The sequence below is a fragment of the Halichoerus grypus genome, chromosome 13 (assembly GCF_964656455.1).
Source record: "Halichoerus grypus chromosome 13, mHalGry1.hap1.1, whole genome shotgun sequence".
Lineage (NCBI taxonomy): Eukaryota > Metazoa > Chordata > Mammalia > Carnivora > Phocidae > Halichoerus > Halichoerus grypus.
In genome coordinates, this window is record NC_135724.1 from 59948837 (window position 1) to 59974775 (window position 25939).

The following is a 25939-nucleotide window of genomic DNA, read 5'->3' on the forward strand; positions in this document are numbered from 1 at the left end:
GGGGTGTCAATCTTGGAGTTTCTTACTACTGTTTGAGGTTTAATTCACTCGCTCCCCCAAAGGAGCATGCCATTTATTTATATTAAAAGTGAAACGGAATAAAAACTGCTGAACTCTGAATGAGGCAGCAATCGGGGCTAAAAATAACTGATTTCATGTGTTTCCTGTGGAAAAGACATGACATTTCTTCCTATGAAAGACAGACATGACAGGGAAAGACGAAGAAATCTACCTCCCATGGGGAGAGGGTGGGACCTTGGCGTGATTGGGTCTGAACAGGAGCCCCCAGTTGACAGGGTGTGACGGAAAGGCCTGGCTCGGGGACTTGTGAGCGTCCCAGCAACATCTTGAGTTTGCAACAGTGATTTGGGCATGTTATCTTGAGAATGTAACAGGTTTGGGGGATAGATGGCTAATAAACTGCAGTGGTGTTTGGGGACTGTGCTTAGTGAAAGAAGGGAAAGGAGCAGTGAAAAAGGAAAAGGGGGGAGGATGAAGAAGAGAGAGAAGTTACAAGAGCCGACAGAAAGAAAAGAGGGAAAAGAGGGCAACGGAAACGGCGCAGCAGCCTACGGGAGAGCAAGGACGAGGTGTACGCAATGAAAAGCCGGCAGCGACAGACGGGGAGCGCTAGGCGCGCGGTCCTCCCGCCGGCAGGGGACGCGCGAGCCCCTCGCAGGTCCCGCGGCCCCGCCCCGCCCCGCCCGCCCCGCGCCTGCGCTTCCTGCCCCTCCTTGTCCGGGATGCTGCTGCCGCTGCTGCGGAGTAGCTGCTTCCCTTCCTCCTCCCCCGGCGGTGGCGGCGGCGGCGGCGGCGGCGGCGGCGGCGGCGGCGGCGCGGACGCTGGCGCGGGGAGCCGGCCGGCGGCGCAGTTGCAGCGCGGAGCCCACGAGCCGCCGGGGCCGCTCGAGCGGGCGGACGCCGAGCCCGGGGCCGACCCCCGGCGCGCGGCGGAGGCCGAGGGGGCGCCGGGGCCCGGGGCGCGCGGCCCGGGAGCGGGCGGCGGCGGGCGGCGGGCCGAGCGGGAGCCGTATGCGTGCATGGATCCGGGCGCCGCGCTGCAGAGGCGGGCCGGGGGCGGCGGCGGCCTGGGCGCGGGCTCCCCGGCGCTGTCGGGCGGCCAGGCTCGCCGCAGGAAGCAGCCCCCCAGGCCGGCCGACTTCAAGCTGCAGGTCATCATCATCGGCTCCCGCGGCGTGGGCAAGACCAGCCTGATGGAGCGCTTCACAGACGATACCTTCTGCGAGGCCTGCAAGTCCACCGTGGGTAAGGGCGCCGGGGCTGGGCCGGATCCCGGCTGGGCCCCTCCGCCGCCGGCGCTCCCGGGTCCCCAGCGTCCTACCGGCTTCGTTTCTCTTCGCGTCTGTGAGCCTTTCCCTCTCCAGCTGGGTGGCCTTGCATTTGGTCGATAGGCCTCTCGGTGAAATTTAGGGGGAGGGGCGGCCCCAGTGGAAGTCCCTCGATCCTTTTCCTAAAGCCAGACCGAGATTTTCGTGTAGTCTCCACGCAGACTTGTCCTTGGGGCCTCCGGGCCGTCCATCCTCCCCCGGCACAAACCCCTCACGCCCCTCCCACGTCCCTGATCCGAGCTGGTTATTGAACCAGCGTCCCCTCTCTTACCCTCCAAGGGCCGGTCATAAGACCAGGGTGATACATTGGTCCCGTCCAGCATTTAAGAACAGTGTGAGAATCTCTCCACGGAAACTCCTGGCCCTTCCATTACTCACCCAAGAGAAAAGGTGATGCGAGGTGGGAAGCAGGCGGGCGGTGTAGTGAAGTTGAAGCTGTGCGCCTGGCTAAATGGCCAAAGTGGGTCATCTTGAGCGAATTCCGGTGCTTACCCTCGCCTTGTGAGAACCAGGGCTTATTTGCTAATTTTGAACTCACTTTTCTGATCCACTGAAATAATGAAGTTTGAAATTCCCTGCGGAGGATCTATGGAGAATATTAAGACTAAAACTACACTAAATTTCTCGTTTTAACTGTCAATGCGGGTCAGAGGGACTTCAGCTGTACTTGTCCATGACCTCAGATAACCCTGAGGACTTGCTGAAGTGGGGAGGAGTCCTCCAAAATCTCCTAGGTGGGTGAAGGACAGCAGTAAAGTAAATGCAGTAACTCTTCAGGTCAGAAAGTATTTTGTCCTCAGGATCTAAAATTGAAACTGCAGAGGGGAAGTTTTTTTAATGAAGTCAGATTTTAGGGGACTTGGAATCAAGGTTTGTCAGGTTGGTGTGGGTGGTAGTTTTTTCCTATGGAAAACCCGTTAAAGTTGTCAAAGCTAGGGGAACTACATAGATGAGGTAATTCTTCAAAGTAAAGGGCTGTCACCTTCAGTGATAGGCATTAAAGGATTTCCCCAAGGAGGTCCAAGAAACATTGAGTAGTATTTAAATTTGAAATACAGAATTAAAAGTATCTTCCCGTGTACCTGTACACATATTTAGCATTATAACCAGTGGTAGCCAAGGCAGTACAATTTGGGGAAGAATGGTTTTTAAATGTCATGTAACAGAACAATACTACATTTTCAATGTCTAATTGGAAAATTAAACCCCCATATTTCATACTGTGTTTTTTGTTTCACCTTTGAGAACTGTTTCCCTTGGTCCTTTTTTGGAATAGACTATTTGGGAAATACTTAGGCTCTCTGTACCCTTTGTTTTTAAAATGATGTCCTTGGGACCATTATATTAAAATTGAGTAGCATAACCAAACCTGTTTTAAATATCTAGTCTTGGATCATATAAAGGATAGAGAGTTACTGAATGATCAAATGAGGTTTACGTTGTTATTTTAGTACCTGATATAAATAGAGGTAAAAGCAATTTAGAAGTATTAGTGTTTATGGCTGCACACTTCAAAATATATAAAAATGAAGGATAATATGATTGTACGGTGTGATAAAGAGAAATCAGCCCAGGCACTGATAGGTGGATAAATGAGAGGTTGGGTGGGTGGAGGGGGAAATAGGAGATAGGCAAAGATGTGCTTTAGAATGGGAAAGAGAAGAGGTGAAGAAGGGTTTTCTGAGCAGGGGCTAAGAGGTCAGTCGTGCAAAACTGCTCCCCCACCCCCTTCAGAGCCAACTGCAAGTGCAGGTTTTCACTTGTACTTCTGAATGACCAGCTGTAGATCAGAGATTCCCACAACCACCTCCTTAGACTTGATTAATTTGCTAGAGCAGCTCACAGAACTCAGAGAAACCTCCTTACTAGATTATGAGTTAATTATAAAAGGATGTAATTCAGGAACGGGCCCAGTGTTACCATGGTCTCTGAGCATGACACTCTCCCCATATACCACCGTGTTCACCAGCCCCCAAGCTCTGAACCTGCCCTTTTGGATTTTATGGAGGCTTCATTACATAGACATGGTTAAATCATTAACCATTCATGATTGGGCTCAGTCTCCAGCCCCTTTACCTTCCTTGGGGTGGGGGACAAAAATTCAGACCCCCTAATCACTTAGTTCTTCTGTTGACCAGCCCCCATCTTTTAGTGACCTGGGGGCATTCCAAAAGTCACCTCATTAACATATTAAAAGACAGCTTTATAATTTGCTCCCTAGAAAAATCCAAGGGTTCTAGGAGCTCTGTGACTGGAATAGGGACAAAGGCCAACTTTTTATTTCTTAGTATAAATCACAATCTCATGGCCACGTTCTGGGAAAGACTCATTAGTAGACTTTAGGAATAAAGCTTCAAGACCTTGACTGCCATGCTAAGGAGCATGGACTTTATCCCATAGCAACTGGAGCTGGAGAGGCCTCTGAATATAGCATTGGCATGGAGACAGTGAAACTTAATTTGGCAGTATTACATAGGATATTTATTTGGGAATGATGAAGAAACAGGAGGCAAGGAGACCAGGCAGTTTGGTTCTCTGTCCTCTTGGCAAACATAAATATATACACTTCACATATCTCCCACGCTGCTACCACTGTGGGGTTCCTTATGTGGTTGGGTTTTTGTCTTGCTCATTTTTGTTTCTTCCAAACATAGCCTGTAGTTCTTGGCTCGCTAACTGTTCATTAATTGTGGGAAGTTCAGAGAAAGTTGATAACCTCTGGTCTAATCCAGAGTATGAAGACACTTCAGGAATGCTAACTAGCCCCCCTTCAATCTCTGCCTCTGAGTTGTTTTTTCCTTCTTGCTATCAGAGAGCACCTACTGGGTGTGAGGTACTATGCTACCCACTGGAGATTCAGTGGTAAACGGGACATGGTCTCTGTCCAGAAGTGGCTCAGAGCCAGTGGGGAACAGGATGACCCATGTTGGTAAGAGCAGTGGTGGAGATGTGTACGGAACATTTGAAGAACGCAGTGGTAGCCCAAGCCCCTCCAATGCGGGCAGTAGGAAGAGGGCTTGTTGTCTGGGAGGCTAGCTCCTAACTGGAATGCTGTAAAGATAAATTCATTCCGCAGGTTCCTTTAGAAAAATGCTATTTAAATGTAGTGTTGGGTGTGGTGTAGAATTGTGGTTGCCTCACCTGAATGCCTACTGGTTGAGCAGTTTAGCTCATGGCAAATTGTCCTTCTGAGGCAGTTTTTCAAGTTTCAGTAGTACAGTTGGATCCACATAGAGAAAGATTCTCTGCCACAGTGGACTTTCCCTGTCTGGGCTTACAGATGTGTGCTGCTCATGACAGCAGAGTCTGGAAAAGACCCCACGCCCCACAGCATGGCAGGGAAGAGCCTGAGAATGCGCCAAGCCAGGTGGATCACTAAAGTGACGGCCTCATGTAATTCAGTGATTAGAAGAGTGGCCCCAGTAAGTGCCTTTTTACAGAGAGTCAGATTCACTTGGAACTTTCTATAAAAGATTGTAGTGGAAATCCCAAGGGATTTGAGGTAACTTATTTTGTAAAATTATAAATGAGCAAAATGTTGATTTTTTTTTTTTTTTGGTAGTGTTTATCAAATCAGAAGTTGATTTGGTTTAAAACACACACAAAATTCACCAGGATATGAAAAGCTAAAAAGACTGTATTTACTTAAAAAAATTTAAGTAAAATTCTTTTTTAAAAGACTATTTACTAATTGACCTATTTAATGGAAACTGTCTAGGTGGACTATTATTTTCAAGTGGGATTTTGTATCCACAGAATTGAATTAGCCTGATATAACTAGCATAATTTGACAGGTCCTTAAAAAAGTACAAGGCAGGCACGCCTGGCTGGCTCAGTTGGAAGAGTATGTGACTCTTGCTCTCGGGGTCATAAGTTTGAGCCCCATGTTGGGTGTACAGATTACTTAAATAAATAAACTTTAAAAAAGTACAGGAGCAGTTTTATGAAGTTTAAGAAATGGAAACAAATTAGTTCTATTGTAGAAGATTACATATAAGAAAACAAACCTGTAAAATTTTATATTTCTCAGCCTTTGTTTTATTTTTGTGTAACTGTTGGAAGCTAGCTGTTAACTTTGAATTAAAATGATTTTACCATGTAGCACCCGCCATAACCCCGCCGCACGGGCAGCATTGCATTCTAGAAAAAAACTGGAGTAAGAATGAGGAACCTGGGCTTTTGATTTAAGGCTCTGTCACTAATTAGCTTGTGACTTTGGTTAAGTACTTTACTTGTCTGCGCATACAAAATGTAACATTCTATTCGCAGTAGCTACTATTTATTGAGCACTTAACTATATGCCAGCAGAAGGGACACTGTCTGATCCTCACAGCAGTCCTGGAATTTATTCCCATTTTACAGATGAGAAAGCAAAGATTCAGAGAGGTAAGCCCCTTACCAGTGAGTTTAACAAGTGAGTTTTTTCTGTTTGTTCCTTAGCTTACTCTGAGATTTAAAGTTACTTTGCTATGTGAAAATTCTGTGACTCAGAATCAACCACCACACAGTCCTTCAAAACTTAATGGAATCTGGTCACCCTGCAAGCCTGTGAAGATAGTGAGGTCGTTGATCTATGGTATTACTGAAATTGACTTTCTTTAACGATGCCGCTGTCATCAGTCGTCACTTGCCTTCTGGATTTTAAAATATGCTCTAAGAATTGGATTTCTTACCTAAATATTCAGTCATTCAAAGATCTTCAGCCTTTTGCATATTTATTAAAAATTTCCAAAATTTTATATGTATGAATAGAGGAAAAGTAGGACTAAGGCAGTCTAGACCAGAATTCTGATTTTCCTGGGCGGTAAGATTTCCCCCAGGGGGGTGGAAGCCAACCTGGGATTGCCAGTTTTATTTTGCCAACTGAAGACATTTTTTGAAAATCTGCTATCGCCAAATTTTCAAAAAAAGGAAGAAGGAAAAAAGATGAAGTAGACCAAAAAAAATTAGGAGAGACATACTATCAGAATTAAAAAGTTCTCTGAATTTAGTTCTGAGGACCTTACCATTCTTCATTTTCCTCATTGTGCATCAGTGCATTAGACTCCACAGGCTGGCCCTGGAGAACTGGTCGTAGGTGATGGTGCTTCTCTCAGAGCCCAGAGTTAAGTCAAAGGTGCACTGAGGGTCCCTGCTTCATGGGCAGGAAACTTAGCGGTACAGGTGGGGAACTGTATTTTCGCAGGAAAGAGGTGAATGCTAACCGCCTGCGGAAACGGCTTTCTGCGGGTCTGGCCTTGAGTGTTAGGGGACATGCTGGGTGAAATGCAGCCCACGAGGGTCTGGCCAGCTTTACCTGGAAGCAGGGGAAGCTGACTGCTTGTGTTTCGTTCTGGAAACAGGTCAAACATTTTTGCCGGAAAACCCAGAATGAGCATCTAATACTGGATTAAAACTCTTAAGTTGTGTATTTTATTTTGCTCTTGTTTGCTCATATGCAGTCTTCCACGCCATGGCTGATCTGCCTAAGTGTTTCCAGTTAAAAGAGAATTAGGGAGAGTAGTCCAGAATTCCCACCCCTGGAGCCCAATACCGAGCCTCTTCGGTGCTGTCTCACTCCCCTGCCAAAATGATGTAACACGATGACTCAGGGAGAAGTGAGTATGAAAGGGACAGATGCAGACGGTTAACATTTCGTTTTTATACCAGCAGATGCTGTGCATTGTCATTAGCTTGATTTATTTAATGAACTCGGTGGAAAGGGGTAGGCTTGTGCGGAGCACGTCCCTTATTTGTAGAATAGTTAGCTTTCAAAGAAAGTATGGAAATTTGGTTGCCGTCTGGTTGTTTAAGTTGAATAAAAATCTATTTAAAGACCTGGCTTAAGAGCCTTCAGCCTTTCTCTCACTATGCTGCACGTTAGAAGAAAGGTTTCATTATGCATGATGGAGATCCAGGTTCTTAGGGATTGCCTCTCTCTCTCCAGCCCATGGAATCTGCCAGGAACAATCTGCTAGCAGATCTTAGAACTGGTTTCAGAAGGTAGAGTAGGCTCCTTTGAGAACTGCTAAGTCCAAATTATTCTCCAGCCTTGAGTGCCAGCTATGTTTTTCTAATTAAGCATTTGTTGGCATGTGTAAAGAAAATGTAGCTTTGAATAGTGTCAGCAGGTATTAGGCGAGAGGCTGTATTTATGTAAGACACCGTTCTGCTAGCCATTTTGTAGGGCACGAAGCTAGTGCCTCCTTACCTGGCTTGTCCTTTTTAGAAGGGCAAGGGAGGGAGTCATGGAGATAGCCACAATAAAATGTTAGAAAAGAGGTAAAATGCTATTTTGCTGTACTTGAACAGAGGAAGAAATTGATTATTCTCCTTTTGTCCTTCGATTGTACATCTTTGACATTTGGAAAACCAAAACTACAGGACCTAAAATAGTGCCCTTGATTGAATGTGATTATGTTTTTTTCAGAAATTCCTTATCCTTTAAAACCAGAAAACACAATGGCGGCTTAACAGAACACTATATTCCATCGAAAGCCTTCCCTCCCTCTCCCCCCAGAATCTGACAGCCTCCACTGTTTGGTTTGTAATGCCTTCTTAGTTTACAAAACCAAACAAAAGCCTGCAACTCCACCTCAGGCAGGCTTACGGTGGAAGTAGCTGATGAATAAAATTCTAGTTTTCCCACCTTAATTAGGTAGGATTCAGGACCCCCTGAGCCTGAGCTGGGACCCAGGTGAAGGGACAGGCCTCTGTGGAGAGCTTTGGTATTCACATGCCTTCTCTCCCTCCTCAGGCCCGCTGCACCAGAACCTCGGGCCTGGTTGACTGTTAACGAATCACACCTACAGTCTTTCACTTTTAATTTTCACTTCTGTTTAGAAGTGAAAAGCACTCCACCTTCTCCTTGGCCACTACTCCTTCTAGAGATGCTCCTCCGTCCCCTACCCCAATGGTATGATAGGTGGAAGGATTGGATTTGAGAGGTGGATGCAGGGTCCCAGGTGGGAGTCCCCCCTCTGCCACAAGCAGTCAGTGTGTCTTTAAATAAGCAAATTAATTTGTTTCCTCATTCATGGAAAGAAATAAGTAGGACTTACATGCTTTTCTTATCTCCTGGTACAGGAATAAATGGGGATGGAATATCTTGGGTACCTGGCCTGAAAGAGGCAATTATAAACGTCAGTTATGGTCCCTTCTCCTAATTTATACCCTAGATGCAAAACCTCTGAAACACTCCAAAAATGAATCTTTATCCTTTAGAGATACATACTGAAATATGTAGGTGAATATGAAAACCAAAATGTAGGGCGCCTGGGTGGCTCAGTTGGTTAAGCGACTGCCTTCGGCTCAGGTCATGATCCTGGAGTCCCGGGATCGAGTCCCGCATCGGGCTCCCTGCTCAGCAGGGAGTCTGCTTCTCCCTCTGACCCTCCCCCCTCTCATGCTGTCTCTATCTCATTCTCTCTCTCAAATAAATAAATAAAATCTTTTTAAAAAAGAAAACCAAAATGTAGGGGTACCTGGATGGCTCAGTCGGTTGAGCATCTGACTCCTGGTTTCGGCTCAGGTCATGATCTCAGGGTCGTGGGATCGAGCCCAGCATGGGGCTCCGTGCTTTGTATGGAGCCTGCTTAAGGTTCTCTCCCTCTCCCTCTGCCCCTGCCTGCCCCTACGCATGCTCTCTCTCTCTAAAATAAATAAACACATCTTTTAAAAAAAATGTAAACACATGACCCAGGTGAAGTGCAAAATATATTTGACAGTCTCTGCATTTTTATGGACCCAATCTGAGTAATAGTCAAGTTAATGTTTTTTTGCATATGAAGAAAGTATTACTGATCCACTGTTGATCATCTGCGGTTTTGGGTTTTTTTCCCCAGATTCTCCTCCCCTCCCTCAATATTCTCTCCCTCTTATAACCAAAGGCAAGTTAACTCTGCCTTTTCAGAGAGGGTTCTGTCTGTAACCGGGAGCAGGGGAAGGCTTGCTGGTGCAGGAACGGTCTGTCCAAGGCAGCCAGCAAGCCTCACTCTTACTTTTTAAAAACATTTCCCTAGCAATGCAAAACGAATATATCTAAAGATACGTTTATACCTTCCAGCTGTCCCCTCCTCTTCTTACCTTCAGAGGAGGCTGCACAGTGAGATCGGGGTAGTGTAGCCTGGAGCCACCCCCAGGTTCAAATCTGTGCCCTAATACCCGCTTGGTGACTCTGGGCAGCTACTAGCCCCTCTGACGTCAGTGTTTTCATCTGTAGAATGGGGACAATAACACCTCATAAAATATATCCTCATAAAATTGTTAATTCACTGCAGTGAATTAATGGACATAAAGCCCTTAGAATAGTACGAAGCACAGTAAACAGCATAAAAGAGTTCTTAATCTTTCTATTAGGAAGGGAACAGACCCCTTCCTGTGAAAGTCTTTCCTAAGGGTATATACTTTGCGAAAATGCAGCCGCCTGCCCATTCTGATGGGCTCTGTGGGGCACACACACTCACTTCCCTCCCTGTTTCTCCTTTGAAGTCGATCACCTCAGATCCTCCCTGCCTCATGCAGTTCGTGGTAGTCCTGCGTTTGTCCAGTGAAGTGCAAGGCTCCCTCTTTGTGCCGCGTGTATCAGGGATGGGGAGACCCTGGCCAGCCTTTATTTGCTGGAGTGGAGGCATGTCCAGCTTGGCATGAAAGAAGCAGGTCTTACTGATAGGACAGAGACTTCATGTCCTTGGGCCTGATGAGCATTTTTAATGTCATACCATCATTTTACTATTTTAATAATAGTACCTACTGCCGAATATTTTACAGTCATAGCACTTGGTTTCTATTGTGTTGAATCCTTTTCTTTACGTGGTGCTTTCCTGTGGGGACTTAACGTTGTACTCTCCTCTGGTAGGTGGCATTTGGGCAGAAGACTGGCTCCATGGTTGGGTGACTTGTTTTCCGATGTTAAATTTACCTCTCTCTATGTGACTTTGACGCCTTTCTTAATTTATTTTCTCACTCTCAACTCCATGAAAACGCCGGAAATCTCTCTCTTAGTAGAAATATCACGTCCAAAATTGGATGACGCTATATAAAATCTGTACCCTTGGAAGAAAAGCCACTGTATAAACTTAAGATAGTTATTTTAAAAGTGGCAGTAACATCACAACCACTGTTTGAATGGAGACAAATTTAATTTCAAAGTCTGTGAAATCTTTCAACCTCCTAAAAGTGTTAAGTAATATAAAATCAGATCTTGGGGGTGTGGGGGGGGACGTGGGCAAAGAAGTAAAAGGGGAGAAGTCCATTCAGCTGTCATTGTAAGTGTGGATCATGGTGTTATTTTTGCTTTTATTTGTTTAGCTTTTTGCTGGAATGTGAAGAAAGAAGCTTCTGTTTATTTTTGCATTTTCATTTTTGTAGCTTCTTACGGCCCGGCAGAAAGAAATATGGTAATGTTTTAGAAGTGTTTTGCCTTAAGGGGAACTTAGAAATCTTACCAGCACTAAGTATGCCAATTCTTTATGCTATTGCTAAGATTTATGAAAGATAAATACAAAGAAGGCCAAGTGCAAAGTTAAGCTTTGTTCTTTAACAGCTCAATTAGGGTGGTTCTGGGCCATTTACAGAACATTTCATACCTTGCCTTTTATTCCATGCATATGACTTTTATTATAACAAGTTTCCATTGTGGGCGGTGTTATAAATTTGACTCTAGGTCCTGCCACTCAGCTAGCATGTGAGATGACCTTAAAGCAGATCCCCTTGCCCTCTCTCCACCCTGGTGTCTCCCTCTGTAAAATGAGGATAATAGTGCCCACTTCATTGGGCCGCTACAGGATCCCATGTCAGCAGAGAGGGTTTGACAGATGCCCACTATCATTGTTATTAAAGAAAAGTAAGATGAAGAAGACGTGGTGACTCAAATAGAACCATCTCTTCCCGTTGATACAGGAATTATAGCCCTGTGAATTGTGTCCTTTCTGAATAAAATATTTTTAGAAAGACTTTTGTAGCATTAGTAAGCTTAAAGAAAGGTAAGCTCCTACTGCAAGAATAATTCACTTAGTGGACCACTTCCCATCTAAGTGACTGAATCAACTATTACCATAATAATCTCCTGGGATGAGTGCATGGGGGGAGAGGGTATGAGCATATTAGGACTGCCCCATCCTTTAAGGATTTACCATCAACAATTGGAATTGTAGGAGAAATGAAATACTGTTTCTAGGGTAGCCGTGTGTGTGCTGGGCACCAGACACTCAGAACATCTGCTTTTCCTTCCTACTACGGTGTTTTGTGTGAGTTTTGTTGTCTTGTTTTGTTTTTACTAATCAGTCCTGAATTTTCTTAATTTTTCCAAAAAGAGTCAGCATTTCTCCTTATGTGTCCAGCATCTGGTGAAGAGGACGTGGCTTTCATTGATGATATTTATCAAGTTGCTGTTGTGTGCCAGGCAGTGTCCTAGGCTACGGGGAGTCAGAGATGACTGTGTCCTCAGGGAGGCACCACACAACAAAGAAGGAATGATGTGAGAAGGGATAGGAGAGAGTTCAGGTCCAAGAACAGAGTGCACAGATAGGACTGTGGGGCAGGCAGAAGGGTTCAGATGGGGAATCACCTGGGACGTAAAAGGTTTCCGGACAGACAAGGAGGTTCTCTAAGAAGAGGGGAACAGCAAAGAAAGGCACTTCTTCGCCAACTGCATGGGCTGTTGATTTAGGTCAGTATGACTAAGGCCTTTGAGGGCAGAGACTGTCCCCATCAACTGATGGTGGGGCTGACTGCTTCCCCTGGTCGTCAGGGTACCTGTAGGAAACTGGGTTTTCAACAAGGGCCGGAGATGGAGATGCCACTCTTTTTGCCCCTTACCTGTTCATAAACATTGGTCCCAGCAGCTCCTTCTCAGGGCCAACTCTGTGCTAACTTTATGAATCCACTGAATATTTGAGGCTATTGAGGACTTACTACCTTCTCTATGAAGGATCATTAAAACTTTTATGATGTGCAAATTCTTAAAATAGACAACATTGAGAGATTTTTTACTTCATGTAAGAAGGTTTTTAGGAACATTTAGTTGTATACTTTGATACAAGCCATAAGTTGGAGTAAGTTTCCAGTTGTTACAAGCTACTGAGTGGTGGTTAAATGTGGTAAAGGATACTGAGTTCAAGAGAGAGGGCTATTTTAATGGGCTCTTTTCTTTATGGGGTTTTAGATTTAGCCACTGGCTATTTTTCTCTTGTTGGTGAAGTTGTCATTAATCTCACTAAAATTAGACAGTCACTGTCGGTTCATCTTTGTTTTGTTTTCCTATTAAATTAGTAATGTATTTACCGTCACATGGTGATAACATTACCATTTATTTCCTGATTTTGAACACCAACACCTTTAGCTTTTACTTTTATTCATTAGACTTTGTGGTTACAAGGAATGTTTGTAAAAGTTGCATAAGTTGTTCAAGTAGGTTGAAAAAGAGTGACATATTCAGGCTCAGAAAAATTCTTGAGAGAAAACAGCCTAATCAAAACAAAAATTGCTGGCACTGGCTGTTTCAGGGGATTCTTTTAGTTGACCTGAAGCAGAGCTCACAAAAGAGGTATCATCTGCCTACTTAATAAAGTAGCATCTACTTAATAAAGTAGCAGCTGCTGTGACAAGTTTCACAAAAGTTCCAGCCCCCTTAGCTGAAACTTCAAAACAAAACAAAACCTCAAAGTAACTGGAAACAAAATAAAATAGAATAGTGGTCAAGGCAAAAATATGAATGTGATTTGTAGTTTGCCATCACAGAGGAACACGGTAAGGCCCTAACTGTGGCTAGTATCAGGAGAATGGGTGTTTTGTCTTTTTAAGCTGTGCCTGTTTAAAATCAGAACATAACAAATGTCTCCAGGCTGTTCTTTGTGCCTTGTAGAATATCACTTTAAATTATGTTCTTCCCTGTGGTTGAGTCATTCAGGAACTCTGAGGATATTGGTAGTCCACAAACATGCTTCCTGTTTCAAGGCTGGTTTAGAGTGTCATTTGAGTTTGAAGAGCAGATCGGTTCCAGAACTGAAAGTGAAATGGAATTAACCAGCTTTCGCTCAGTGACATTTGAAATTATGGCTGGTGTAAGAAATTAAGAATTAAAACGTCCAGTATTCCCTAGCTTTGTTCTCTTGTGACAGTTTATATTCCTGCAATTTCTCTTTATTGTACAGACCAAGAGCTGGTCTCCTCCAGCCCCCCGCCCCTGGGTTGTAAACATGTCTTTCTGTATTGCATTGGTGTCTGCAGTGTGTTACTAATTATAAAAGGCAGTCACATGTCTTTCGCGTCACCTCAAGAACATCATCTGACTTCGTGGTGCTGCATCAGATGTCTGAGATGGAGAGCCTGGGAGGGGGTCCTTACCCGCTGTGCAGCTGCAGAGCACTCACTGGCACACGCGGGCCCCTGCCCGGTAGAGGCCTTTCAGCATGGCGACCCTGGATCCTAAGAAGCAGGCAGGAAGTGGTTCCCGTAGGGAATGTTTCTCTCAAATTCAGTTGGCATCCCTTTGGTTGGTTTTTCTTAGTTGTGAAAATGGTGTAAAAAACATTGTTTTGAAATCTACAAGTTTTCTATAACTGAGACCCATATCAGGTAACATATACAAATGAAAATTTGGGTTAAAAAATTACCTGAAGCTTTAAGGGCTTAATTAGAAAAGGACATTGAGTGATACATGATGGTTTTGCTCAGTGTTAAAATGAATAAAAATTAAAATTGGATATGTTAGCCTGTATAAGTTTTTTAAAAATAATTTCTGTTGCACGCTATTGACAATGTAATAAAGAAGTCATGTTTATATATTAACTAAATTTTTTGTGAATGCTGCAGAATTTAATATAATAATTTCTAAATTCAGACTAAGGCTATTTGAAATCAAGATTGTTTCCAGCATTTCCCATAAGAATTTTCCCCAGTATATCATTCTTTTAAAACCATTCAGTTGTTAATGTAATTACCAAATGCAATTTTTAAATGGCTTTTATGCTGAACTTGTAGTAATAAATCATATTACATTTAGCAAATGCTACATAGGTAGTTTGGGGTAAAACATCACATAGGTTGACTTCGTACAGTTCTTTATGGAAGTGTAGACTGAGCGTCACAGGCATTGGTGGACTGCTTTTCCTTTTGGGATTTAGTGACATCAGGTTTTTTGTTTTTCTGATAATGATACAAAATGTACAAATAGGATTCTTTTTTGTGGCAAAATGCATCTTTATTTTTTGCTTCACTTTCATTTGTTTTATTTGCAGGTGTTGACTTTAAAATCAAAACTGTAGAGCTAAGAGGAAAGAAAATCAGATTACAGATCTGGTAAGTGGGGGATCTGCCCCCAGTAACCGCTGTGTGTGTTCACAGTCCGTACGCCTGTCTAATAAAATTAACTGTCCAAGCTGGCTTGCCTCTCCTACTTTTCCTCTCCTTTGCTCATCTTTAAGTAAAATGAACAGTGAGAAAATTTAGAAAAGTCTACTTATTTCATTCTCCATTTGCACATGGGGAGTGGTGAAAGAAGAATGTTACTTTAATAGCTAATTTGGAGCCTTGTTGCCATTTTTCCAATCGTTTGACATAATAGCCAAATTGTCATCACTAAGATGATTGCTCAAATGTTTGTCTTCACGTTTTTAAAGTGATTTTGTTTGATAGTATGCAAAAAAAAGTGCAGCACGTTCCCGACCAGACCTACGCAGTTTCGAGGCAGAGCACCCACAGCCAGTTTGCGGGCTGCCCGGGGTGGCATGGCGTGAGCACCGCCGTGGGATGCGCATGCTCCCGCTGGCCACGTGGCTCATGCCGCGTGACGTGAGCCCCACCTGTGCCAACTGGGAATGAATCCAGAGCCGCTCTCTGAAGAGAAGCCCCGTTCTCACATCATCACGAATGAGCAACTAAACCAGCCGTGTCGTAGCTATCTGGCACGAGGAGCTCTCCGTGGGCTCCCAGCAGCCTGCAGGCGGCCCTAGGAAAGCCACCTGCGGGGTGCGGAGCCGATCTGGTGGTGGCTTCAACGTGGCACCGCTGAGGGGCTCCGAGAATGCCCTTTTGTTGGTAACATCACAGCTGCCGTGTACTCAGCCTACTAACTCCTCTGCAGGTCCACCTCAGCTCTGAGTGTTTGTCCACCATGTGTGTGTTTGCTTTCATCTGCGTTACTTGCTCCTCATCTGTGGCATCATCGGTCACCTAATGCTTGAATGTTAGTGCCATGCCTTCATTCTTCACCCTCGCCCCTGTGTGGGCACGGCTGCAGCGAGCCAGCATTGCTGCCTCCCGGAGGTGTCTGAGGTAATGTCTTCGTTTGGTCACCTGCCGCTATATAACCCACTGTAAAGACGGTTTGAGGGTTTGGGGGTTTTGGCTTTTGGTTTGATTATGAAACATAAACAGTCTTGTCTAAATACTTACTGACCAAAAAATGGGTATTTTTTTTATTTTATTAGCCCTTTTTTGGAAAGTGCGCAAACTTTGGTACGTTGCCGCCCATTTTTTGAACTCTGGAAGTGACAAGAGAGTATCTTTCAGGGGCGCCTGGGTGGCTCAGTCGTTAAGCGTCTGCCTTCGGCTCAGGTCATGATCCCAGAGTCCTGGGATCGAGCCCCACATCGGGCTCCCTGCTCAGCGGGGAAGCCTGCTTCTCCCTCTCCCACTCCCCCTGCTTGTGTTCCCTCTCTCAGTCTCTCTCTGTCAAATAAATAAATAAAATCTTTAAAAAAAAAAAAAAGAGAGTATCTTTCACATGAGCTGCTGTTTCTGATTGTAAGCTCTCTAAAGTAAAGACCATCTTTAAAAGGATCATGGGGATTGTTCACCTCTACCTAGTGCCTGTGGGCGAGATCCTTTTTGAAGGGGATTACTGAACAGAGGGTGATTGAGCGAATTATTAGACTGTCTGTGGAGCTTGCTTAGTGAATGACAGCAGTGTCTAGGTGATGACATCATAGCCTGGCTAAGCGGACATACCTTAGTTACTGTATTCATACTTCAGTTTTCATCTCAGGCAGTAGTAACTGGACCTATAAAAAGTATGTCCAGAAGTCCTGTGGCTCCCTGGAACTCAGCCCACGAAGGCTGTCTGTGCCGCTGACATTGGATACTTCTGGAATCTCAGGACAGTGCCTTTGAGTCTATCTGAGAGGGCCTCCCCTGTGAGTCCCACCCTGTGGGGAAAAGTATGCTGGTGCACAGGACACTCCAAAACCGCATTTCTCTTGGATGTAAATGCATTCCCCGGCGTAACTCCTCTGCTTCTCCTTGACTGTTCCGAAGAATACAACTGAGGAAGGAAAACGAGATTCAATGACTGTATTGAAAGGTTGATTACAGGTTTTCCACTGGAAACATCCCAGTGATTCAGTGAGGAAGGAGGACTTAAGTTTTCCCAAAGGGGTTTTCAGCAGTGGAGAACACATCCACAAAATGCCCACCACTTGTTAATCACACAATAGTCCAAAGTAAGATTGTTGTCATCTGAAGTGTTTTGTGTAGAGGGTTAAACATTTCCTTCATTATTGTTATGCAGTAGATAGAAAGGAAGTATGGGAGTCGAGGCTCGCTACTTAAAGTAATACATGACTCATTTCAGAGTTAGAAGCTGTGCTTGTGCTGTTGCTGTCGTAGTTTGCTTTGGTGCAAGCATGCTGTCACCACTTTGCTGTCACAGTTGAGGGCCCAGAAAGAGCCAGTATAGTTGGAGAGGGCTCTTCAAAGAGCCTCAGTAGCCTTGCTCTGCTAAGAATAGCTGTGCTCTTGATTTTCTAGAATGTTAGTCCATGGACATTCCCAGGTAGTTTTCACAGAGATCTGATTAGAAGAAATGCATTTTTTTTTCTTGATGATTTCTGTATATAGCTAATCTGAGGAAATACTAACCAGAGGTTCCAAAAAGTTTAAGGTACCAAAAGCTCCAGATGGCATTGTCACACTTTTTTGCTACATTTTACATCATTGCCACATTTTTCAGTCCCTTGATTATCTGTGGTCAGAAAAAAGGACCATTTTCTCATCTCTGTACTTAAAAGTGTTTCTTCGTGTATGTGTATAAGACCTTCATGTAAGTGTAGCTAAAATAAAGTGTGTCAGCTAGAATATAGCTTCATGAATTGACATTCAGATGCTGTCCTGAAGATTAAACACAGGGAATTAACATGCATCGTATAGGGACCCCTTCGTCCCGTCCACCACGCCAGTCTTCCCTATGGGGGGATTTGGTTTTAGGCAGCATTCTTTTTTTTTTTTTTTTTTTTAAGATTTTATTTATTTATTTATTTATTTGACAGAGAGAGACACAGCGGGAGGGGGAACACAAGCAGGGGGAGTGGGAGAGGGAGAAGCAGGCTTCCCGCGGAGCAGGGAGCCCGATGGAGGGCTCGATCCCAGGACCCTGGGATCATGACTCGAGCCGAAGGCAGACGCTTAATGACTGATAGGCAGCATTCTTATGTCGACATCGGGCTCATTTTTCATTCTCTGCTTGGAAGAAGTGGGACATTTCATATACAGAAATTGGCTCCTGCCCTGCAAATTAATAATTATATCTTTAAGTGGATATATTAAATACAAGTAAGAATCTTTGAATTTTCAAAGCATGGTCTTACTACGAAACTGGGGAAACAGAATTGCAGGAATTTTTCAATTTGCACCAAAAAGCAGAGAGAGAAATAATCACCTCATAAACAGTCACCAGCTGCAGCAAGTGACAATTTAGCTGACATTAATACACTGCAAATCTCGAGAAATCAGCTCTTTATCACGACAGTGAAAACTCGGGTTTATGGAGATAAAGAGACGAAATATTAGGATTCTGCATCTTCACAGAAAGATAGAAGCATGATCAGTGCATTGGTGTCTTCTTAGCAGCTAATTTTTGAGAAGTAGGAACTTGGGTGGGACTTTTATGGTACTGGTGCATAGGAAATCTGTAATAAATACTCACCGAACTGTGTCTGCATTTCATTTCCCTGTTCTTGGACCGTATGTGGTAGCAGATAATTTAGTAGGGGAAATAAGTCAAGCAAAGGAGCTCCAGAGGAATAGAAATAGAGAATAGTCTCTCAAAGGAAGATGCTTTTCTACCTCAAGCATTCAGAGCCAGACACAAAAAGATGGAATTTAAGGAATGACCTTAAATAGGAGTGGCAAATTGATTAATGTTTCCTCATTGGGGTTTTTGTAAACTGAACCTGCTGGCTCGTTTATTTGTATTAGAATGATTGCCTCAGATTTTGCATCTTGAGGTCTGTCTTCTCTGTGTCTGAATGAAAGCCAACAGAGACAGTTAATTTCTTAATGTTTTTAAGATTCCTGACTGTGCCACCTAGGTAACAGGTGTTTTTAGCTTTATGAGAAATGCCCTTTATTCTCCCTGTTCTTCAACTGTTGGCTTTTTTATTTATTTTTTATTCTAGAAATCTGTCCAACATTGTGCCTATACATAACATTATTTTACACCCAAAACTCTGTTAAAAAAAAAAGTAGGTTTCATGTCAGGTCTTCTTACCACAATAAATAAAAGCATTTAAAATTAGGGGCACCTGGGTGGCTCAGTCGGTTAAGTGGCTGCCTTCAGCTCAGGTCATGATCCCAGAGTCCTGGGATCAAGTCCCGCATCGGGCTCCCTGCTCATCAGGGAGCCTACTTCTTCCTCTGACCCTCTCCCCTCTCATGCTTTCTCTCTCTCTCTCTCAAATAAATAAAATCTCTAAATTAATTAATTAAAAAACCGTTAACCTTTAATTTCACTGTTTTTGAGCCCCCAGTGTCTAGATTCTAATTCTTTGAATGTGTGCAGAAATTGTCGTTGAGTTACACTAAATAGCCAGATTAAAGTTGCTTAGAAAAAAAGCTTATTCTATTAAATTGTTAAAGATTGTGCTAACCAAAGATTTCACAGTAGAAAAAGATGTAGTTTTTTTTGACTTTTTAAAGAAATGAGCTATTGTTTCTTAACAGTATCCAAACAGCACAGCATATTTTTTAAAACATTAAAAATATTTGATCAGATCCTAATTCAATCAAGCCATAACTTGTGATAGACTGGGAAACCATGCTCTGAAAGATTTAACTCTTTATTGATTCAAAAGTATTAATTGTAGGGGCGCCTGGGTGGCTTAGTCAGTTAAGCGTCCGACTCTTGATTTTGGCTCAGGTCATGATCTCAGGGTCCTGGGATCGAGCCCAGCGTCAAGCTCTGCGCGCTGGACGTGGAACCTGCTTAAGATTCTCTATCTCCCTCTCCCTCTGCCCCTCCCCCCTCAAAAAAAAAAGGATTAATTATACCCCTGTATGCCTAGGATTCCAGAAATAATTTTATTCATTGATTCCTTGTGTAAATGGTATTTGAATCTGTTCCTTCTCACTAACCTTGAAGGTGCAGTGCCCATTAGTGTGGTCTTTAAGGTTTTTTTAAGAATCTTGAAGAATTCAGTCCCCATCTATCCTATTCCATTTTCCAGTTTTTTGGCATTTCTAGGTCAAAAAATAAAGTTTATTTTGCCTTGAACTGGCATCCACTCCTACATTTTAAACATGTAAACTTCTGTTCAGCACCTGCTTATTGACAGCCTGCTATGGGCCAGGCACCCTGCTGGACCTTGGTGGACAGAAACAGACCAGCCTCGGCCCTCTTGGGCCTTACAGTCAGAAGCCTCAAGGCATTCTTATATCCTCTGGAACAAAGCAAATGGCTTTGCTTTATGTGAAAATGAATTTGCCAGCAAGCTTTTCTGTTTATTTGGCATAACAATGCCATCGCTACTGTGAACTAATTTGGTGGCAAGACCAGTCTAAATGAAGCTGTAAATTACAACACCGTTGCCGAAGGGAAGGGTATTTTAGGGATACTGCCCCACAAAGTGCACCTCAAGGGAAGTAGTCTTTGATCAGATGCATTTGGGAAAAGCTGCGTGTTCTCTCCACCTCTCGGAAACCCACATGCTCTCATTTTGGGAGGCCTTGAATGGCCTTGCAGTGAAGAATCCTATTTTCGCTGCATTGCCTCCTGGCAATGTTACTGCAGGACCCACCTGTCTCACGTGGCCCCTGGGGGTATGCTCTGAGTTTGGGTTCTTTGGGAAGAGCTAAATTACGTTAGAGAAATTTGTCTCCAGATCAGAAGCCCTGCTCCGTTGAGCTCATTCATAAATACATGATGGTTTTCCCCAGTTTCTTCACTTATTAGATGGAGAAAATGTCTCAGTCAGCTGCTGTACACTGTTAGTAAGCTTACATCATTCGTCATGTTGAAATGATTGACTTCAGCCTGGAGAATAAATACAACTTCTCGCATTTTTTTGTTTTTTTTTTTAAAGATTTTATTTATTCATTTGAGACAGATACAGAGAGAAAGAGCATGAGCAGGCGGAGAGGGAGAAGCAGGCTCCCCGCTGAGCCAGGAGCCCTATGTGGGGCTTGATCCCAGGACCCTGGGCTCATGACCCAAGCCGAAGTCAGACACTTAACCATCTGAGCCACCCAGGCAACCCCAACTTCCGGCTTTTAAAGTAGCAGTCAGACAATAATGAACTTTACCACATTTGGAAACCTATTTGGTATCTTCTCCCTGCCCCCTTTGACCCCTTTTCTATTTTAGAAGGATTAAGAAAATAAGACTGGTTTTACAGTACTTTTCATTAGTGAGCAACTCTTGGTCATCTTCTCAACAAAATCAGATGTAACCATTGATGTTGGTTAAAAGAGCTCGTAGCGAGCGTGCCTGGCTGGCTCAGTTGGTAGAACATGCAACTCTTGATCTCGGGGTTGTGAGTTCAAGCCCCACATGGGGCATAGAGATTACTTTCTAAAAAAAAAAAAAAAGAGTTTGCACAGGATTTTACACTTTCCATCATTTTACACATGGTTTCCTTATTTTCAAAATCTTGGTTTGAGAGAAATTGGGACTGTTTTTGTCTGAAAGTAACTAACTCAGAAAAACTACCTCTCCCCCCGACCCCCACTAATACTGATGCATATGCATGGACGAGACTAGAAGCAGCCTGCAGGGGGCCGGGTGGGGCCTCCACTCCTCTCCTGGTTGGAAGGTGGAGTTGCTCCCTCTGGTTACTGTTTGGGAGCTGATTGTTCCTGCTGTTTCATAGGGACACAGCAGGTCAGGAGAGATTCAACAGCATTACCTCAGCTTATTACAGAAGTGCCAAGGGGATCATACTAGTATATGATATCACTAAGAAGGAGACTTTTGATGATTTGCCAAAATGGATGAAGATGATTGATAAGGTAAGTGTTGTGTTTTCCTGTGAGAACCTGTATTAATCCTGTAGACCAAAAAGCCATGGCCTCAAGCCTCAGGGCCCCGTGAGGTACTCACTTTGTGGATCTCCTGAGGTCTTGAGATCTAACGCTCTCCCCCCTTTTATACTTTGGCTTTTTACCTTTTTGTGAATAAGTGCTCTCGTTTCTTGAGTACTTCCCATGCTTGCTCTGCAGCAGCCTCATCAGGTGGGTGCTGTTCTGCTACCATACTCCACACAGAGAAGGAGACTGAGACCCTTGAGTAACTTGGCCAAGGTCACACCATTCAGGTGCCTTTTGCTGCAGCCTGTCTCAAGTCATTGTTTAGAATACACAAAATTAAATGAGTTACTCAAGAGAGTTCAGTCTTTTTGAGGAGAGATCCTACTGTGGCTATATATATTTTTTTAACTTAGAAATGTAGCTTAACTTTTTTCCTGACTATAATAATATCTTGTCATGATAGAAAATTTGGAAAGTCAAGCACAAAAGTGAATTTAAAAATGTATACTTTTGCTGTTCTGAAGAACCAAATTCAATCCATATTCCATGTGGTTTCAGAGCCTGCCTGCTTCACTGAATGTTCTGTCATGCCAGCCTTCCTGTGTCATTTGAATGTTCTTCCAAAGCATGGGTGGTTTGGGTTTTTTTTTTAATGGCTGCATTCTTTTTAGGTACCTTAACTTACTTCATTCTCCATCTATTTTGTTGGACTTTCTTCATTTGATGACCATTTTAAGTATAGGGCTTTGCCTGTGATGTAATTCATTTGCTTAGAATAGATTTTTAGAAATTATTGGTGAAAGGCCCAGAATGTTGTGGGTTCATAATGCTTGTTACCGCATCGCTCTCTAAAGCCCTGAGCCCCGTGAGGACTGTCTCACACCCCACCTGAGTCGGTCCTGCCTGGGATAGGGCCAATGCTGAGATGTGCGGAGTGGATGAACACACAATGAACGCAAAGCAACAGAGTGGTTTACGTTTCCTGTCAGGATATGACAGTGCCCACCTTTGAAATGCAGCTTCTTTTAAAATTCCACAGTATGCTTCAGAAGATGCAGAACTTCTCTTAGTTGGAAATAAGTTGGACTGTGAAACTGACCGAGAAATCACCAGGCAGCAAGGTGAAAAGGTGAGAGAAACGGGGAGCAGAAGGGATGTCACTGTCCACACGCTGTGCAGTCCGCCATTGCGAGACTTTTTTAAGTAAATTTTTTAAATTAGGAAATAATTATAGAGTCACATCCTTCTCATTTGTTTGGATTTAAAAGACAGGAAGTTTTAAGCATTTTCGAAACAGAGTGGGGGAACATTAGTATATCAGTATATAGCGAATTCTCTAACCCGAAATTCCCTACAGAGAAATGTTTTTTAAGCCGTAAAATTGCTTCCATGATTTGCTCTGGGGTATTGTAACCTTCTTTGGAGAATCTGTGATATTCACATTGTAAATGTCAGATGCATTACAATTTTGGAAACTTGAACTTCCCCTCTGCACATCACCTCTGGAATTTACTTTCGTGTTGTTACTTACTCACCATGCCATGGTTTGCCCACCTGCCTACTTACCACGTAGGGGTTTGCTGCACACACGAACTCTGTGTTTGAGCTTACATGGGGCTTTGCAAACCTGGCCCACCCCTCCCTTCAAGCAGGAGCCCAAATGCTGTGATTCCCTCAGTCACAGGCCCCCTGGCCACCTGCTCCACTGGGTGGCACCCCCACAGAAAACATGAATCTGTGTTCTTAGTTTGCACAGCAGATAACCGGGATGCGGTTCTGTGAAGCGAGTGCCAAGGACAACTTCAACGTGGACGAGATATTTCTGAAGCTTGTTGATGACATTCTGAAAAAGGTAAAATAATGATACCAGGCAAATATCTCATGTGAAACCCATTGTTCGCTTTATGATGTTTTGGTTGAGAATGTTTTACTTAGAAAGTGGGCAGGGTACTTACTCAGAGGTGAAGAACCAGGTGAGGTGGCTGTCTTGGCCAGAGGCCTCCTCTGTGGCGGCCACCGTGTCCGCCCAGGGCCTTTCTGTGTCCAGTTTTGGTGTCCAGTAGATGTGCTGAGCCCTGAAGATCGTTTGGTGGAAGTGACTGGAGCAGGTATAACAACGGGCCATGTTTATTTGACATTTGCTTTTGTTCTTTTCCCTTTTTCCCACAAGAATTAAGATAAATACAGGTGGTGGGGACCTCGTGGAGCATTCAGGTGTCTCAGTGAGGAGGGAGCCCCTGGGCCCTGCCTCACCCTCAGTGCTGTACTCCCCAGTGGGGCCTGGTTCCCTTCCCCAGGCCTTTCCGTGATGCTAAGTTGCAGGAAAATTGCTAGACAGCTTTGTTGAACAGCAGTTTCTTCAAGCATCTGTAGGCTTAAATTCAAAGATTTTTTTTAATAAGACCTTTCCTTAAGTTTATGTTATTACTACATATAATCTGTTAATTCAAACATAATTCAGAAGCTTCTAATAAAATGATTGTTTATATAATTGCTAAGAGAAGTTATTTTTTCCCTTAGTGATGATATTACCCCTGAGAATGCTGAACCATTTTTTCCCCCTGTATTAATGCATTAAATTTCCATTATTACTAGGTTCTGTGAAAATACATGTTTATGAGATAGATCCATCTGGTTTCTTTTATCATAGGGTATGATGCACACTGGCTGGTGTTTGTGTGTGACACAGAATGCCCTGAATCTGGTTTTCATTGTTTTGGCTTAATATTTGAACATCTAATTAAACATTGATGATTGGAAATCTTTATGTAAAAATACTTTGCTCATACATAATTGTGTTATCTGCAGAGTACTTCCATATACATTGCATGGTTAAATGTATTTGTTTTTTTTTTTTCCTTTATCCTTAAGATGCCTCTGGATATTTTAAGGAATGAGTTGTCCAATAGCATCCTCTCGTTACAACCAGAACCTGAGATCCCACCAGAACTGCCTCCACCAAGACCACACGTTCGATGCTGTTGATTTGCTACTTTGGAGACAAAGTGGAAATGATTCCTGGAAAGGGGAAAATGTTCTCTTCTGCACTACAATCATTTTGACAATTTCCTTTCGCACTTTGTAATCCAAGTCAGAGCTATACACTAACTTGTAAATATGCAAATATGCAATCCTGGGTAAGTTTTGGTTATAAATTACATATTTCCCTCCAAATTATTATATTTCATTCATTATCCCAGCATCTAGTGTACATACACTGGGAAACATAGTACTTCTAATATGAAGAATGGGAGAAATGAAAGGTATAATGTTTCTTGAAATAAATAATGTAATTGTCCTCGTTAATTATATCATGAGGACAGAAGATATTCTGATAAGAAGAAAGAAAGTGGTGCTTTGCTTACTGTTTTAAAGAAAATTTGTAAAACTAAAGACTCTTTGGGAAAAAAGATAAAGCTATCATAAGTGCTTTTTCTCTATTTACAAGACATTTCCCCCAGCCGTAGCATCTCTGAAGTAATGGGAGTATTTCTGCCACAAAGCAAAGCTCTGTTCATAGCTGTCTTTGAAGGGTATTTATTAATGTTATGTCATGGTAGAGTACTACTAGGTAGAAAGTAGGGGTTTGACTTGGTCTGAGGCTGCAGAATCTCTCTCATGGTTTCCTAATGGACATACCCTGTGCTTTTAAGAACTACAAAGATTCAGTAAAGAAAGAAGTGTTTTTGAAACTATAGATTTTAAAACAACGCTGCTGTCCTAAACAAATCCTGTTTAAAGGAATTTTAAAGAGATACATTTTACTATATCAAAGAACATACATGTATTTACCTAAACATACTATACCTTTGTAATGATAAAACTTTTCCCCTTTATGGTGAAGCTTATTCCTATTAAGCCTAGACTGTGTTCTTTTTTTGGGGGGGGGGTCTGATAATGAATTTGTGAACTCTATCTTTGGTATATCTTTTATTAAACTGCACTGTTTTGTTTAGTCAAGGTAAATAAGTAATTATGTATTTGAATAACTTGGTGTGTCTTGAGTGTTGTGATATGAAAAGCATTGTGGTCTTTCTACACTAATGAAGTGCAAATAAAATTTTGTATTTATGAATGACAGTAGAGTTGCCACATTTATTTGTGTAATTACAAATTGTACATCTGACAGTATTTTTCAGAAACTCTGCATCTTAATCTTTTGAGCATTTTAGGTAAGAAAAATACAGCATCCACCACTATGGAAAACAGCCAGGCTGCTTCTCAAAAGGTTAAACATAGAACTACAGTATGACCCAGAAATTCCGCCTCTAGGTACGTACCAAAATAAAAATAGAAAGCACGGACCCAAACAGATACTTATACACCGGTGTTCAGAGCATTATTCACAATAGCCAGAAGGGGGAAACACACCA

At 43.1% G+C, this 25939-nt stretch overlaps 1 protein-coding gene across 2 annotated transcripts; it reads left to right on the forward strand.

The window, feature by feature from the left end:
* Positions 1–719: 719 nt before the first annotated feature.
* RAB12 (RAB12, member RAS oncogene family) lies at positions 720–25646 on the forward strand. Of its 2 annotated transcripts, XM_036092512.2 has the most exons (6): positions 720–1266; positions 14567–14627; positions 21410–21548; positions 22606–22695; positions 23314–23418; positions 24438–25646. In XM_036092512.2, exons 1-6 carry the CDS (start codon positions 744–746, stop codon positions 24549–24551), a joined length of 1032 nt encoding a protein of 343 aa, XP_035948405.2. In that variant the 5' UTR covers positions 720–743; the 3' UTR covers positions 24552–25646. The 2 variants fall into 2 exon arrangements, with proteins under 2 accessions (XP_035948405.2, XP_035948406.2); XM_036092513.2 differs by lacking the exon at positions 22606–22695.
* Positions 25647–25939: the final 293 nt, after the last annotated feature.